The sequence below is a fragment of the Colias philodice genome, chromosome 3 (genome assembly GCF_061535455.1).
Source record: "Colias philodice isolate Cphi_HAF_F1 chromosome 3, ilColPhil1 Martin Lab GWU primary, whole genome shotgun sequence".
Lineage (NCBI taxonomy): Eukaryota > Metazoa > Arthropoda > Insecta > Lepidoptera > Pieridae > Colias > Colias philodice.
In genome coordinates, this window is record NC_143088.1 from 9,965,191 (window position 1) to 9,984,052 (window position 18,862).

At 36.0% G+C, this 18,862-nt stretch overlaps 2 protein-coding genes across 2 annotated transcripts in view; one reads left to right on the forward strand and one right to left on the reverse strand.

Annotated features, from left to right (window-relative positions):
- Positions 1–18,862, reverse strand: part of LOC149489955 (uncharacterized) — a 216,607-nt gene that overhangs the window by 18,593 nt on the left and 179,152 nt on the right. The window lies entirely within an intron of this gene.
- E2f1 (E2F transcription factor 1) lies at positions 1,449–18,845 on the forward strand. Its single transcript, XM_089714760.1, has 10 exons — positions 1,449–1,880; positions 2,237–2,442; positions 6,521–6,684; positions 7,177–7,373; positions 8,417–8,661; positions 9,032–9,137; positions 9,364–9,472; positions 9,988–10,148; positions 11,369–11,479; positions 14,758–18,845. Exons 2-10 carry the CDS (start codon positions 2,239–2,241, stop codon positions 14,871–14,873), a joined length of 1,413 nt encoding a protein of 470 aa, XP_089570886.1. The 5' UTR covers positions 1,449–1,880; positions 2,237–2,238; the 3' UTR covers positions 14,874–18,845.

Consider the following 18,862-nt stretch of genomic DNA (forward strand, 5'->3'; position numbering starts at 1 on the left):
AATGTTAATAAGAAGGTATTGATTATATTTTCTGGAAGTATATTTTGGACATGGCTACTTAACTAATTGAGTCCTATGCAAGGTCCTATGGAATAATTATTTTTAAAATTTTGCCAATTGTTTCTCGAATGAAATGAAAAATTTGTTTAACACTTTAACTTTAAAAATCAGTTGTAGCTAAATTGAACGTGTTCTACGAAATATCTCTATAACCAATTGCTTAACGTTTAAAATACACAAAATCTTGTATGATTATGTTGACTATTTGATGAGCTAAAAACCTTCTAAAAACAGTTGAAAACAATTGTATGAAGTAAAAATAATTTGTTTAGTTTAATTCTTTTCGATTATTTATTAAATTAATACAATATTGATGACATACGATTATGTGCGCAAATATCAACGTAAATTGAGTAATTTATATCTATAGTATTATTATTTTATTGAACCACATTTTAGACAAACTAGTATGGTACCTTTTTTTTTTTTTTTTTTTAAGTGGGGAAATCTTGCATAGATACCCACGGCCTCCGGGGAAGGGGCCGTGGGTTATGTCGGATTCCTACCGACCAAAACCCCACTGTGTTCCGTCAAGCCGCATCAACGACGGGGCCACGGGTATGGTAGAATTCTTCCGTGACCCCGTCAGCGGCTGCCCGTCGCCGGAAACTAGTATGGTACCTAGTTACCCGTTATTTATCATTAGTCATAGATACAGAGATATTACATGTGTTTTTATAGTTTAATATGCAAAAAAGTATATTTCTTGTAATCTACATATCGTTATGTTATTTAGTATTACATATTTATTTCAATTGGCCAAAGAAATCCGTTGATAAATTAATGGACATACTTCGTAAACTTATATAATATGTACATGTGTCATAATAACAAATGCACGTAGGCCTACACAAGCTAGAATCCCTGTAGAGCTTTATTGATCCGCTTTTAAATTTGCTTCGCTAATAGGAAGCTGCAATGTGAATTGTGGAGTGTAAATCTACCGGTTGTGAGCAACGTGAGATCTACATGTATGATATTATCTTACGGAAAAACATTAATATTATATTATCCAAAATCTAAAATTTTATATGTAGTTACATAATCAATTCTAACAGGTACTTATTTAGAGTATTTCGTGAGGGTGCGCACGAAATTATGGGGCGTAGTTATGAATTACGCTGGCCTAAAATCTACTCGTAATATTTAATTAGCATTTTTTTTTGCTATTACAAATCAATGTAACCTGAGCAAACGTATTGATTTATGTATACTACCTATATAGTAAATTATTTTACATCACAAGGATTACGATGTATGGATTGTTTCTAATATAAAATAAAGCTGCGTATGTATTTATATTCAAGAGAATCGAGACATGCGCAAAGCGCTACGCTTCTACAAAACCGGTCTTGCAACGAAAATTCAAAAATTCGTTATATTTTTTATGGCTTCTCAAACGAGGGGAGGAATTTAGAGAACGGCGTCCGCTAGGGGTTGCTTGGTTTGTTCGGTCGCTTCGCGCCTGCGCGCGTAGTTCGCGCCACTGCTACGTCGCTTGCAAGCCAGATGTTCTGAAAAGCTTCCTGTCGTCGTTTCACAGCTCTGCATTTTCATCTATTAAAATATAAAATGTGGACTAGGGTTATTATTTTGTTTTCAATTATTAGTGGTATAATAAGTGTGTAAATGAATATGTGTTTTATAAAGTGTGACGATTAACTGAAAGTTATCGGGCGTCTCGATATCCACGAGTTCACTCGAGACCAACAAAGCGGCGGACATTTTATTTTGAGTACTCGATAATGTAGCGTTTGCGTCGAAAACATTAAATGTCGTTTTATGGTTCTGTATTCGGATATCGTTCGCTTACACCTTTTGTAAGTATTATGTATTTATAATAAGTAATTTATCTAATTTTTCCATGTTTATGGCGAACCTGGCAAAGCGGTTATGATTACGAATTACCGCTAGGTTGTCGATATTTTTGGTAAATGTCGTTGAAAAAATGACGTAAGCTAATTTGGACATTCGCATATATCTCTAGAAAATATGGAAATATACTAGAGCATATTAAATTTTGTATGAAGACTCGTTAACGGTGGAGTCTTCCAAGATGTGATTTCCGCGCGCACGGCGCCCCTAACCTCTTCACTAATTTAATTGAGTCGATCACGTTTGTGTTTAATGAGGAATTGATAAAATGCGTATTTACATATTGATGTTGGGGTGACAGCGATGCCGAGGGGGGTGAAGCGAGGGCAGGCGGAGGGCGAAGCTGAGGTGGTGGTCCGCGTCGGGGCGTCTCCGTCGCAAACCACGCTCCTAGATGACAGCCCGAGCCAGCCCATCAGCTATCACCTGCTCGACCACGGCTATGGCGCCACGCCGCAGCATCAGATACGGCGGGAGGCGCCCTCCGCACCGCCGAAGACTTCTGAGGTTTGTTATTTACATCATATCTTTCTTTACTCTACAAACAGATATGTATCAAACGAAATGGTTATAACTTGATATGTTCTAAATCCATGAACTAAAAATTAATATCTTCATGTGTTAATAACTCATGCTCTGAATATCAGCTGTTTACTGCATAATTACATATTCATTTCTTTATGGATTGGTTATTGAAGCAAAGAAGTTTTTATTTATTTGGTAGTATGTTTTATCAAGGATTAGAAAGTTAAACTATAAGTGCGCTTAATTCTTTCAAATATTTAAGGTTAACATAATAAATAATGGTTTTGTTCTTATATAAGTTAAACTAAAGAGCTCACATTGCAATTCACATGAACTGTCCTGCAGCACTTGTATGATATATCTTAGTTTATAATCCTTTTTTAGCACCAAACACCCATGGCTTGGTTTCGCAGTTACATAGTTAAGTTACAAGCGAGAAGAATGACTATCATATAGATTTATATACACAGCTAATTAACATTACATAGGCAGTGATGTTCAAGGATGTAGGATCTTTTTGAAGAGATTAATAACAACATAAAGGTAATATCTAACACCCTTGCTGATAAAACTTGTCGTTGTACCTACATTGGATTATTCATATGTATAAAGATATCTTCTCATATACATCCAAATTTAAAGTGGTCAAATTAAGTATACAAGAAATTAGTTGCAAATTTTATATGGGCCAATTATTTGAGGTCAAAGACCTATATAGGGTCATTGAACTTAATAGCAAATGTGGGGGTCTGTTAAAAGATACAAAATTGATGAATCTTTTCATTTTCTGTTCTAATCTAATAAAGCAAGAGTAAATGATATTTCTCATAATTATTAATCTTATCATATTTGTGTTCAATTTAACATTCAGTTCTTCATCATGTAGTTTATGAGAAAAAAGTATGTATTTTGATTTCGCACACTGAATATAACCAATATTAAGATTCATAGCGGTTATGCTACTTGAAAAGCAGTAACATTTGTCTAAAAATATGTATATTAAAACATTGTATATAACATAGCCCTAATGAGGATCTAGAATAACATATATACATATATGTTATTCTAGATCCTCATTGATTCATCTTCGAGTGCATTTATTTATTGCAGATAGGTATTTATTTATTGCGGATAGATGTAAGAAACCAAAAGTCCTTATCTTGAAAGGCTTGGAAATTTTTTAAACAATATGATATTATTCAATTATAGTTCTCCCATTTTGATTTCAAATATCTGCTTCTCATATATTCCAGAAAAGGTTTGATTGTATGAGTGTACTGCTTGTCACATGGTATTTAATTGGTTTATTACCATTAGCTATATGTTATGTGATCACATTCATATAATATGCACATTATATCTTTGCTATGATAAAAACATAGCTAAGTCTAATAAATAATAGGGAAGTCATTATACTATCCTCATTGATTATATGGAAGGAAGTGGTCAGATACACATGATTACATTTGTTGCTCAATTTATTGAATAACTATAGGCATAGTTGTTGGTTATCACAAAATTGTTTAGGCGCCATTTTGACGAAATCTGAGGGCATTACTTTCTACTGCCCATATTACGTCGCATTTAAGGTTAATAAACATGTCAATGGCATGCATTTTTTTATGATTAAAGTGAATATTCTTGTTTCGTGTTTGTTTCGTGTTTGTTTTGTGTCGCGCATATTTATTCAATAACCATTGTAATTGGCAATCTAACTGTTCGTACGTCCGGACCTTAACAGGATACAAGTTAGGTGTACATTCGATTACATCTACGCTTCCGAATGTTGTGCTTGATCATGACGTGGCGTAATTAATCCGATCATCGATAAGAATGGAACTAGATAAACGATAACAAACGTTGCTTCAGACGTTTATCTGTGTGCATATTTGAGAAATAGAATTTCGTTGTATTGTTTATTTGAAATTCAATTCTATTTATTTTGTCGGGTTTTTCTTACACAACTTACAACTTCGTTCAGAATATTTTGTATAGAGTTTTAGGATAAGAATGGTCAAAACTCCAAACCCATATACATATTATGAATTCAAAGATCATCGTAATTTCTAAATTACGCTTTGAATTATGCTTCGAATATTTAAAACAGTTCAGAACTCGTCGAAACTCTTGTTTCATCCACACTTGTTAGGCTTCGAGACATTTAAAGTCTTTATATTTTAAAATATGAAAAAGGTTCCTGTACATTGCTTTCTTGGGGATATTTTTAATGTATGTAATACAATATGCCAAGGTCATGGTCCTTTTATTTCGACGATTGCTTTAATAGTTAGTTCCCGTACCATAGAACTGACAATTTATTACCCTTGTCTTAATTATTAATTAAGAATGTCCTAATTGTAACTCTTGTTATTATTAGACATGGTAGGTAATTTTTTTATGTTAATATTTCAAGAAATCTTCTTTTGACGAAGAAATCGTGGCAAGTTGCCGAATGTAACGATGTTGACGATATTGTTATACAGTTGACGAACTGTGTGTGGGCTAGGCGTTTTGTTTCAATGATTCTGGATCATGTCGGTGGGTACATATGTTAGCAGTAAGTGACACCTCGAGTGGCGATCACCCGCCCGCTACGCCATGTGGCCCAAACGCTATGGGGTCACGTGGCCAGGTACCTAATTCCTGCGTTGCGCAATGCAATCCCTCGTCCTTATCACGAACAAGAATATAAATTCAACCGCTGGATCGCTCGCTTTCCTTATTAACGTTAAAGGATGCAACCACAATGAAGCTGTAATTTTATTAAAGTTAGAATCCGCTCCTCTATTACAAAAACCGGTTCTAATCATGGGGGATGCATTGTACTATTAGATCGGAAGGGCTAAATTGATTATGTAAATATTGCAAGCGCAATTTTTAATGCAAGGGTGTCGAATGATGTTTTATCTTAGATGTCATGCTTTAAACATCTGCTCTGATTTAGACGATGCTACACAAAGCTGTGCCAGACCCCGCAAAATCGACGGATTAACAATAGTCCTGTCAGTTCACTATTAATAATAACAAGAGTTTTTAAGATAAGAAATTGGCATTCTTTTGCCAGGAGTCCCTTCCGAGAGCTCGGCGCTTTTGTGTTGATTCTAATTTATGTCGTGTATTGTGTAGCTTCGGGTACCCTCCCCACACACTTCCTTAAAGGGGACTTTGGCCCCGCAATTCTTTAAGTTGAATTAGTTGCATCAGCTCATTGAAAAATACCTCTTGCATCTATCCTCGGTCGTGATTAAAACTAAAATGTTTGACCGGTAATTTGTGCAGTTATGGAGTTTTGGATTTTAATTATGGAATACCGAACACTGGCTCGTAATTTTTTTGTGTTATGTGCGCGTACTAATCAGCAAGTTGTACGTTATTGAAGAAAGACGGATTTACGATGACGTACACCATTTTGAGAGTGAGTCGTGATTTTTGTCACGTTTTGCCGTGGGTATGGGTACTACAAAGGATAGAAAAATCTCATTACACCTCCTCATTAATTACGTAATTATCTCACGATTCATGGGTCGCTTATTTTCGTTTAATTGTGGTATTTATATCGCGGATGCGTGATATAATGTATTTATAATCCTGAAATACGGCTTCAGTCTACATGAAGCTACGTTAGGTTCGTAAGAACTCGTTGGACTTACTTGTGTTTATATTATAGGTAGAACATTATTGATAATATGTATTATACAAATTTACCCTGTATGGAATTTCGCCACAAAAGTATACTATGAAGTTTATGTTCTATCAGATTTTGGTTTAATTTATATTTTATTCCTATAATTATTTCTTATAAATAAAACACTAATAAAGCCATGGTACACACGAGATGCTTACTTTACCGTTATTCTATAAGGATATATTTTTGTATCTCGTTAGCATTTCATTTCGTTTTACATACCGAATGGTTAAAACATGTTTATGAACAACTATCGCATCAAATGTATCACTATACGATAATATGGAAAGCTGCTATGTGTATCCAAGCGTGTACTATTATAACGACAATTGTTTTCATGTATCGAATGTACATTTAGCAAACAATCGTTGGCAGGCGGTGAAAAGACGACTGAACCTCAGCGAGAGCAGTTCAGGTAGTCAGGGGCATGTGGTGCCGATGAAGGCGGACTTCAAGACGCCCAAACAGAAACGGGTGAAGGTTCTCACTCCGTACAGCCGACCGTCCAGTTCTATGAAAAAATACACAGAGCGCTCCAGGTAGGAACGAACATTTCGATACAGGTAATCATTACTTTGGGATTATGTTTCATTCAATATCGTTATTTGGAAATTCATTTTTTGCCCCGTGTAGTGTTGGTTCGTGATAAACGACTTCTCGCAGAACATGCAGACTTTTAAAATGTTATCCCGTTTAGGGCATTTATAGCAACAAAAAATGTTTTCGTTTTTGCCGTACATTACATTCTACGTGATCACAGTTTATGAATGGGATTTGACCGACATTTCTCTCGCGCACGCAGATAACAACGTTGGCGTTGTTCACTTTATTTTCACAGTAATTTCTTATCTATGCTAGAATTAGACTCACTTACGATAAAGTATTATTCTGAAAAGATCATAAAAATTAATTGATATTTCTAAACATGTAACGTTTATTCCCATTGAAGAAGTTCAGACGTTATTCCGTCAAACAATGCACTAGCTATGATTCTATGCTATTGTATTGAACGGCGCTATGGTTTGTTCCAGGTTTGACACATCACTAGGTTTATTAACAAAAAAGTTCGTCGCACTGCTCAAGTCATCACCTAACGGTGTCTTAGATCTCAACGTCGCGGCGGAACACCTTTCGGTGCAAAAACGTCGTATCTACGACATTACCAATGTGCTCGAGGGTATAGGGATATTAGAAAAGAGATCGAAAAATAATATACAATGGAAATGCGGTGAGTGCTTTCAACCCCTTTTTGTGAATCTGTGGGGAGTTGCCGACTATTGTAGGCTTTGGAATAAATGTAGACTACCTGGCACGGTTTTTAGATTGAATTTTGGGGCGACACTATTGTCTTAAGACAGAATATTCGGCCATGTGGTGTTTATTGTAGAGGTGCATACGAGCGTGACGATTTTTATACTAAATACACTACACGTTATAATAGCTTTGCTATACTTTTATGTATGTATTACCTATTGTACTTTATTCCAAAAGCAACGACAGTGAGAAAAATATATTACGGAACTGTTCTCGGTTTATTAAATGTAAATCAGAAAAGAAAATAGCAGTTCTTTTAAAATGTGAATTTCGCTCTTTTTTAATCGTTTTTTTTTAGATTGCAATTGAGTCATAAACCTTGCACCATATTTTTTATAACCGAGTAAACAATAGACGGAAAAAAACTGAAAGATTATATTTTTATTCCTGATTAGTAGGTTATGAACATTCTATACGAATAAACCACCAAAAGCATTCATTAAAAAAAAATTCCAATTAAAAATATATTTTTTCAAGTGTTACAAGTTTCATTGTAATTTTTTTAATTATCTCTTTATTCTCCCTGCAGTGCTTACTCCTACATTCTAATCCGAAGAATCATAATCTATTTAAAGCATTTTCACGCGTATTTTGTGTCGTCTAGAAGCAAGAGTAATAAATGTCATTACTCTTGCTTCTAGATGACACAATAACAACCCCAGAACAAATCTAAAGGCTGTAAAAATATTTATTGAAGTGAAATTTCGTTCAAGCGCATGAGAGTAAAATTTCAAATTCTCGCTATGGCAATACCATGGATATGCAATATGTATATGGCTATACGGCACGTCATGGAGCAAGGCGACGATTTTATTATCATTGAATCTTGCCAAAGAAGTTTCACTTCTAACATGTGTGTTCGCATACACGTTATTTTTAGCATTCCGTTTTTTTATAAAGTTTGTACTACAAAGTACAATATAGCGTTTGCAATAAAAGTCTGCAATCCGCGCGCAGGCATCGGCGCGGACGGCGTCGGTGAGGAGAACCGCGTGCGGCGGCTGCGGCGCGAGGTGGAGGCGCTCGGCGTGCGCGAGGCCAAGGTGTGCCGCGCGCTCGCCGCCGCCGAGCACGCGCTGGCCCGCCTCTCGGCGGAGCACGGGCAGCGGGCGTACATCACGTACGCGGACCTGCGGTCGATCAAGGACTTTAGGAATCAGACGGTGATACCGATCAAGGCGCCGCCTGATACGAGGCTCAGTGTGAGTATAACTTGTGGCTTGTTCTTTAGTAAAGGCGGATCCACACAGCGCGTGTGCTACGGCTGCCACGTCATGCAACGCTTCGCTTCACTTCGCGCAGTAATCGCTTTGAACGGCTGTTTGCTATGTGTGGATCCACCTTTTGAGATTAGGAGCCTCACTCTAATAAAAACTTAAAAATAAATAAACAGAATAAATTCCATTTGCCTTGATTTGGTATTTGGATTCTTCTTGTAAAGTTGAAATTAAATTATCATTGATAGCTACAATTCAACTCAAAAGCATGTTTATTGAGTATGTCTGCTTCCTTAAATTATTGAAATATTTAAATTTCTTCATGAAAGTTAATTTTCTACAAACATAATTGCAGGTACCTCACCCAGATGAAAAGGGCTACATGATCCATCTGAAGTCTTTATCTGGTGAGATTGAAGTGTACCTCTGTCCTAAAGAAAGGCCAGCATCACCACCTCCTTGTAAGTAACACTTATTTTGGTTTTAATCGTCTATTTACAAAATGTATTCCGATTGTTAAGCAATAATAACAAACAAAATATTTAAATATAAATAATATAATTCGACATATTCTGTGTGCATAATATATTAATTAATTTCCGAAGCCCGGAGTCTTTGCACTATTAGAAGTTATTTCGACAATCATTAGCATTTTAACGTAAATAAACGACAAATTTAATTCTATAGCGGCCCTGTTACCATCGGACCCGCTGCTCGAAGACAACAAGGCGTTGCTGGCGCCGCTCATAGCACAGCTCCAGGCGTTACCCTCTAGCTCTATAAACGCCAGTTTTACGTGAGTGTTTGTATAACATGATTTATCTATTATTTATTTTGTCGTACATAAATTGTTGGCCATTCTCTGGATTTGTTAAAAGAATTAAAATAAATCTCGCTTTTCTCACACAAGAAGTTAATTTCATTATTCTGACACAAGCTAAAGCTAGTTATTGTTAGAAACCTATATTTTTACCAAGTAATATACTTTTAACTTTTCTCAACTCTGCAAGCAGCTAGTTTACATGTGTAGATACGAGTTCACACTCGTATACGCAGGGGATGGGAATGGCTCGTTACGTCGCCAGTAACTAGGGTAAACACACGTCCGCTCACGCCCGAGGTTGCTGCGTGACTGTGCTCCCCACTACCCGCGAACCCGAGACATCCGGGGATATAGTACCTATACTTTACTCAAACACTACAACATGTATAATGTATATTGTATGTGCAGTGTGCACAAGTCACTAAGCGCAAGTCGCATCTTTATCGATCAACATACAGGTATAGGTTTACATGTATGCTCTTACACAGGACACCAATAAAGCGCGAGCCGGAGGAGGAAACGCAGGTGGAAGTGGAGGTGGAGGTGGAGGCGTGCGGCGCGCTCGTGGTGCAGTCGCCGTGCGTGACCGACCCCACGCTGCCGCTGCACGCCGCGCCCCACCCGCCGCCCACGCCGCCGCCGCACGACAGTGAGTACACCTATGTTTAGGAATATTTAGTAGCCGTACTACTCACTAGTAGTACGGTTACTAAAGATAAGCCGTGTAAGCCGTGCGTGGCGCACGGCCCCACGCTGCCGCTTACGCTTACGCGCTCGGTTCAGAGAGCCCTGGGTTTGGACCACAGTATTACAATATTATTTCCTACAGTAAGGAATCGCCTTTGATGTCGCGCGATGCCGCCGCCAGCGTAGGTACTTACGCTGCCACACGAAAATACGCTAGGGTTGCAACAAATGGGAAATAAAACAATTGTGATTATTAATATTATGATGAAATCATTTATTCATATGTACATTCAATATAATTGCGATTATTAAATCTGATGTAATTATTTGTTCATTAATATATAATTACAGATATTGCACTGCTAAATATTATTTACGTGGACACTTTATTTTTGGATGTTCTTAATTGTATATTATAACATGTAACTAAGTAATGCATTCGCATTGGGATGTACAATCTGATTAGAAAATAATGAGGACAACATATACATAGCTTTGATTTCAATTCAACAGATACAATTAATACAATCTTTCTGAAATATTGTTTCCTTCTGGGATTTCAATGTAGATTTACATCCGTAAACGAAACAGTTTGTGCGCGCCATAATAGAATATGTAAGTACCTATGTATAATAAAATTATTACACAAAAAATACGACTGCGTCGTCCTTTCGCGATAGGTAAAGCAATCTCAGCGTGATTGCTTTACGCGGCCCGCGTCGCCCGACCCCCGCCAGTTCCCCTCCGTTTCTCTGCACAAGTACATTCGTCGCACTACTGTAGGAAATATGGTAATACTGTGGTTTGGACACTGCTCACAAACGACCGAGAAGCAGTGATCTATCAAATAAACTTTACTGCGTTCAATCGACAATTTGTATCGTTATATTAGCGAGATCGCGAGTTATCAATGGAGCAGCAACACTGTCAAGAGCAGGATATCACCAAGCTCTACAAATTAGCTAACCCTACCGTAGCTTACTGAAACTTTGTCAGATTGAACCCTTACGTGTTGGCCTTACGGCCAATAAACAGTTAACTGAGCATCACCATTTACTGTATATTATTTTAGTTTTAGTTTGGCGAGGAACACAACTGCGCGTTTAAGCATCTTCATAGTTTCGAAGATACAAATTTTATATTAAATTTTATCTAGGTTTCTAAGTATCTATTTCTCTTTAGCTGGTGGAGCACGTGGTCGGCTACGCAACGCACTGATAGCGGACAGTGACGACTTCGCGCCCATCATGGGCGGCGGCCGCTTCCAGCTGCAGACGGAGGACCAGGAGGCCGGTGAGCATTACATCTATTGATTTTTAACATAAAACTTTGAGTGGTTTTAAAGTGGCCCTTCACACAAACAGAAAAAAAAGTCTGTTTCTTATTAACAATAGATAGTTTGTAATTGTCAAAGCAATTGACGGACTTTAGTTTTAGTAAACCGGAATAGATTTCTGCATCAACATTTTTTTACCTTTAATATCACATTTAACTCATTGGTGATGGTTTTAATTTGTAAATAATGTCCATATTGGTATTTTAAATGTACAAAAAATCTTCACACAGTAACATACAACATAAGTATAACCTAATATAAATCATTTAATTGGCGTCTACGATAAACTTGGGAATCTAGATTTCATACACACAGGTGAAGTTAATATAAGCGTGTTTAAAATACGGGAGCTTAGCTTGAGGATGCCGCGAGGAAGAAACGGCGTCTCGTGGCTAGCACTCGGCCTGTGACCTGTGTGTCACTCACATCACAGTCAGAGTTCTAGCTACGCGGCGTCTGTGGCGCCGAGACATCGCTGCATTTGTTATCTGTAAGACGTTGATATTGTGCACCGGCGCAAGAACGCGGCCGAATTTTGCAGGCGTTCCAAATTTAAAAATAGAAAAAATCTGTTTTTTTTCTTCGCAATAAGATGTTTATGTGCCAGTGTTGTTGTATAAGAAGATTTTATTTATTAATGTTTTTTTTATTACGGAAAAATTTGGTTGCCAGTGTCCGCTAATATGTAAGGTTGGTTATAGCATGCTTTTTTCACAAATCATCAATCATTCAAGCTTCGACACTAACTTTGTTAACAAAATTGGGAGACATTTGAAAAACTGTGAATGGATAAAATTTTCAGTATTTCATGGGCTGGTATTTTCAGATGTCTGATCAAATTTTTTAATGTGTGTTTTTAATATAATAATCTATTAATGACAGTTGTAAATAAATTTTGTAAATACATATGAAACTAATACTACTTGTTATGTTTATTGTTTGTCACATCATACATTTGGTTATGGAAATTGGTGAATAACAACATATTACACAATATAGGTACATTGAAAAGAAAATAAAACACCCAAAAATATTAATTAAACCTATTCATTAATAATCTTGTTTGTAAAGTATCATGATGGCATATGAATCCTATCAATTCCTTCTGCAACTAGAAAACACTTTTCTGAACAAAAAAGAAACGTATTGTAAAGTGTAGGATGTTTACAATAAAAATGGTATGAGCATGCGTCATTCTAAATTTTATGGTCACAAATCAAACAAAATTAACCTGCAACAAATCAAGTACATTATTATGTTAAATTGATAAAAATGACTTTGCTCATACCCTTTTTTGTACATACAAATTTTTGCTGGGTTTCAAAATATAATATGTACCTAACTCCTGAATACTCAAACTATATGAAATCATGGGACAGGCATAAAATCAAAGATTTTGTCCAATAAATAATAATCAAATACCGAATGAAATTAAATGGATATGAATTTTAAAATATCTGATACACTTTATTATTTTTCATCAATAAAGAAAAACTAGGTTAATCATCCTTTGAGTATTTAGTAAATTTATCATTGTTCGCAGTGGATCACTAAGTCGAGGGGTAAATTAGGGAAATTCACGTTAATTGAATATTCGGGTGTTAGAATTGCACATAAGAACATACACTTACATGCGATCCAACTAAGAATAGGTTCGATTTAGCGCCATTTTGTAACACCATAATCGTTTGTATATAAATTTCGTTTGTATTTTTTTTTCAATTTTTTTATTGGTCATATTCGCTTGACCACGATATTGCCTGCTATTTTACCTATTCCTAGTTGATTCGTATCATACCTTATTGTACAAACACTGTATGTATAACTCTCGGGCGTGTGTACGGCAGCGCAGGACACAGGGCACAAGGGCGCAGGACACAGGGCACAGGGGTGCAGGGCTCGGGGGCGCAGGGCACAGGGCTCGGGGGCGCAGGGCTCGGGGGCGCAGGGCTCGGGGGCGCAGGGCTCGGGGGCGAAGGGCGCAGGGCACAGGGGCGTAGGGCGCGGGGCGCCGCTGCGAGCTCCATCCCGTGTGGCTGCAGTCGCACTTGTAGCACCATGGGATTCAGCTCAAGCGCGCCCCACTAACATCATCTACTAATACAGCATACCGCATCGCCATCGATAACATTGTCTAACCGTCCGGCACACTGTGCTTCATGTTTTTTTTAATGTATGTAACTGTGTAACTGTCCGTTGTGAGCTTGCTCTTGTGACGGAATAACCCATGTTTCATTTTATGTAAAGTTACATCACATATCTAAAACAATTGGATATGTGTTGTCCAATAGTAATAATATAGACCACACATTTGAAATTGGTTGTTTTTTTAATTACATGGGTTATTTTGTTGGTTAATGGGTCTTTAATTTTGACATAATATAGGTTAAGTAATGTGTGTATAATATTATTATAAAGGTATTGAGTCATGTGATTAATTTTTGTGTAAAAATAACAATGTGAAAGACTAGAATATATTTTATGAAATATAAAATATATTCTAGTTAATTCCTAGTAATGGTCATGTGTAGCGGAGAACTTCATTTTAATATATTATTATGTGTTTATAATATTTTGTACTTGGTGTCTTAAAATAATATAACATGATACATATATGAGAAAAAATAATAATAATCTATTGCTACTCTTTATGACTAACACAGTAGGTAGTTAAACAATCGTTTCATTAGATTCTGCATATCTTATTGAAAGACTATTATCGGAAAGTTCAGACTGACAGACAAATTACAGGAATAGGATATGTATATTTTTTAGAAAAGGTTGCATATTTAAATTATCTTGTCCAATTAATTATTTATTAGAGTATAAAATCAAATATCAATGTTTATGCAAAGAAAGGGATAATAACAAAAATTTCCGTGTAACTCATAACAATGGAAAGTTTATCCTTCAAGTTGTTTAACAAAAACAATTCTGTATTTATTTTTCCTTTACTGCGTACAAAGATTCAAACAAAAGATTGTAAAATATTTGGATTCATAATGAAGTACATAACACGATTTCCATCAGTATTTTTTTGTTAATTATGTAAATATAACTATAATGAGAGATAGCTATATAAATTAACTAATTTCTATTCATACACGTCTTTTTAAAATGCAGTCTGCTATATCAGCTATAAAAATAAAGTATATTTTCTATACACGCCTTTTCAATACACACTCCGCGTAAATAATTACGTCAAAAAATTGACGCGTATAACCTACATTTTCAGAGCCGCTGGAGCTGGAGCCGTTCCTGGCGCTGGAGCCGCCGATGTCGGCCACCGACTACGGGTTCTGTCTCGACCACGACGAGGGGCTCTCCGAACTGTTCGACTTCGAGTTCTAGTGATAGTTGCTTTCTACTTTTCTACACTTGTCGTTTGTAAAGGAGTACCTCAATCAAAACCAACGAGTTTTTCGTTTGACTCGCGTGGGAATGTAAACGATTAACGCACACGTTGGAGGTCGAGCATGGCGTAGGTGTGGGCGGCACGCTATAGTTATTATTGTTAGTGAAGATTTATGTAAATAGTATTTTTGTATAGCCTTCGTTGTAAAAATGACCAGGTGGATGTGGCGGTAGTTTTAGTTATGCGAGTGAACACGCTGTATAGGATAATGGAGATTCATCATCAAATAAATGTAATTTCTCGATGGAGTAATCAGTGTATATACTTAACACTTTCCAGATGTTTCTAGAAAGATCTGGTACGTACACAAGCGCCCATGCCAGCTACAGGGTGTTTATATTCCCACAGAGTCGAAAGCTTCGGTTCGCGGCCGCAATGTATATATTCTCGCTCAAATCACTGGGAGGCCGCGGCTGAGCGTGTACATATTAAATGTAATGAACGGTGATATCTTAGCGGCCTTCGATTTTACTTGTAAAGCTAGATCTTAGTACCCAGTTACAGTGCTATTGGTGGCTGAAAGGTTTGCGCCGCGGTTACGGTTGTGAGACGCGCTGAGCGTGAATGGTAAGCTTTATTTGCTTTGTTCAAACAAATTTCACATTGTAATCATAGAAAGTAATATCATCAGAATATTTTTGAAATTTGTTCATATTCTCGGTACATTTTCATGGGTTAGCATGGCCTATGACTAATTAATTCTGAATTCAATGACATAAACTAAAGCTCAGTTGCTCTAATACTAGATACTTACGACCCTTATATCCTGAGCATTATAAACACTATATCAAATAAGAACATAATCAAAATTAATACACATAATCACAATTATACGATATAATCACAATGGTGCGTCCCACAGCGGTACAACCGCGGATGGATGTCGTTTGCCAAATATTTAGTTCGTAACATTATTTTGACGTTATTTAAGCTTCACGTTTAGTTGTCATTGTAAATACGCCCCGCGGGCTCGGAGACGTCGCGGCAATGTTATTTCAGGTATAATTTGTAAAGTACAAAAAATGTTTAAAAATTGAAACCGTCTCAATCGTAATGTAAGTACATTGCAGTGATGTTGCGAAGATTCATAAGTTGGGGAAACGTTTGGTTCTAATAAAAAATTCTAGATAATTCATGTATTGTTCGGAGAGCTTAATGTCATAGTGTCAAAAATTTCATATATCAAACATGTTGTAATGTATACTGTTGTTGAGTTTGGTTGTTATCCTACATCAATACCAACGTAAGAGTTGTCTCTGAACTACATAATCGATTGCAAATTTAATTTTTAACATAATGTACTTGATTTTCTGTTGAAACATAAATGCAAGGAGATTGTAAAAATATAAATATCCTTGTAAATCATTCAACCTTCGCGACACCACTGCACATAGCGTCCGCGACGTCCTCGGTCCGCACTATAGTGTACAGCACAAAATTCATTGTAAAAAAATTATATAAATAAGTGCATATCAGAATAAAATTAATGTTAGTATTAAATGCACGTGGACGTTTGTTTCGTAGTCTGTACTCCTCTGACGTGTTCCGTTTTAGTGTAAACTGTATATTGTATAGTGCTGTCACATTCAATGTGATTTTTATAATATGCGTTTCTTTCTACGCTTATAAATGTCGAAATGCGTCAGAGTGCTAGAGGCTATAAGAGCCAGTCGCTGATGGGACCTGCTCGGTAAAACATTCTGAACATATTTATTTTCGTTTTTTTAGATATTAGACAAAAAAAAACTATTTGCAAATACCAACGAGATTTCATACATTTTCGTATTGTGTCAATACTAACTTGTATTGGTTATAAAATTTTATAAGAAAAATTTGGCGTGAATAAATGTGTTCAGTTTTAGTTACGAAATTTTTCCTTACTAGAGAAGACTGTATTAAAATTACATTACTGGTATGTTTCGTTATTCCTTCTTTGTACAGAGTTTTATGTTTTGGTTTCGAGTCCCGCCAGACATTTAAATTTAAACTAATCATTTTAAATGTCTTCGTGTCTAAATCTAAAATTAAATGAAAGCTACTAATGAATTTGCGATAATTTTTCCATTATTCTATATTCGATTCGATTATATTTTGCCTTGTTACTTTATTTGGTTTTAGGTTCTTTCTTTAATTTATGAAACGATATCTTCTGATCGAGAATAGCAAAGGTTTGTTTAGATTTTATCATTGTTATTTGGAAGTATGGACAAGTGACCGAGTCAGCTTTAAAATTAAGGTCATTTGTCGCAATTATTGGACATTATTTTGTTGAAATCTAGAAGGTATTATTTTATCGTATGATTTTTGTGGATTATTACACAAATTCAGGGGCCAAACTCACGAGAAAAGGAAGTACAAAATATAAAACGTTTTTTTCTCGTTATTTAATAAAAGTTACTACTTTGAATGATTGCTTTCGTTAATTTATTAATTTCGACGTAATTGGTATATTTGTAATTGAAGACAAGAGTGCGGTGTTTGAGAAACAATAATTCGTTTATTTGAGATCTTGCTTTAGCATATTCGTTTCAGTTCGCCTGGATACTAACTGTCTTTGTGGAACATGTTTCGACGAACGTTGTACTATATTCATTCATGATGTTTGAGTTACGTACATATTGTACATTGTTTTATCGCATAACCACAATAAAGGTGCATGGTTACTTTATTGTTACTCAAATAAGTGGGTAATATACCGTGACTTAGTTGATGCTCATTGATGGTACACAAGATAGTGATTATGAAGGAATCTTTTTCAATATGCTAGAAAAACATTTTGTACATTGATTTTATATAAAAGACAAAAACTGATCTCGATTTGGAGTGTTACAAAAATTATGTTATCTGTTGATAAAAGAAAATGAAAGATACAATGATAATCTCGAAGTTATAAGACCGATTTCACGCTGGTCGTATATCACATATGTTACATATGTATTGCAAATCTCAGTAATCAATTTCTGAATGTAACGTGTACCGTTATTTAGCATCGTAAAGTTGCTGCATAAAGTCGCACGGATTTAATTTGTGCTAACAGAACGTGCCTGATTGTTATAATAATCAATTGTTTTCGGCGCACGTTTAACTGAAATTAAACAGCGGTAACCGCTTTAAAAGTATAAAAATTAATGCTAGCGATTGTTTGAAATTCAGTTAAACGCGTGTCTATAAGAATCAACCTCATAACATTACGCTTATAACATAGGATGTATAGTAGTTCACTGCGAGCGGCCGCCGGTCGAAGTGAACTGCCAGAGCAACATTGTATAAACAAAACAACGATTTTTATGTGACAATTGCGTCGTTTGACGATCCACAGGGTCCTAATGTAGTACGATTTGTTATGGCGACTGTTCATTCTTAGATGCATTTTTAATATTCGATTGTTAACCATTTACAAACGATTTGGGATACTGCTTACTTGAATTTTTTAATCACATTGATCTAAATTATCGTGTACAACAGTTTTCACTCCTGAACTCGTTCTGAGAATAAACAGTCGTCAGAATAGTTTTAAAGTTTACAACGCGTTTATTTGCACGTATCGTCTGACGCGGGATTTCCGATTAATTGTATGGTTTTGTTCACTTTCCTGTGAATTGTACTTATTTTGACTTCCAACAAACGGTTTTGAGTTGAACTGGCTTAGTGATGGACATTTTTGACGGCATGTTTTTGTGTATAAATATATCTGGTTTTATAAATGGTGCAATGTTATACTGTATTTATGGAGTGAGTGGACTCGAGGGTGCGACCGTCGAACCCGTCGGTGTATCTTGTGTCGGAAGACTGAGGTTGATTATTCCAGTTTCGAACGAGCGAGTTATTTGTTGATTGAATTTAAATATAAAGTCATATATATAGTTAGGTTATATTTTTTAATAAATATAATATTGAGATATGTAATATTTATGTCTTTTATTTA

What these genes read in the sequence shown, in the direction of transcription:
- E2f1 (XM_089714760.1), top strand. Translation starts at nt 2,239, where the DNA reads ATGCCGAGGGGGGTGAAGCGAGGGCAGGCGGAGGGCGAAGCTGAGGTG. An exon ending in AAATACACAGAGCGCTCCAG is followed by an intron (nt 6,685 to 7,176) that starts GTAGGAACGAAC and finishes GGTTTGTTCCAG; the next exon opens with GTTTGACACATCACTAGGTT. An exon ending in CACGCCGCCGCCGCACGACA is followed by an intron (nt 10,149 to 11,368) that starts GTGAGTACACCT and finishes ATTTCTCTTTAG; the next exon opens with CTGGTGGAGCACGTGGTCGG.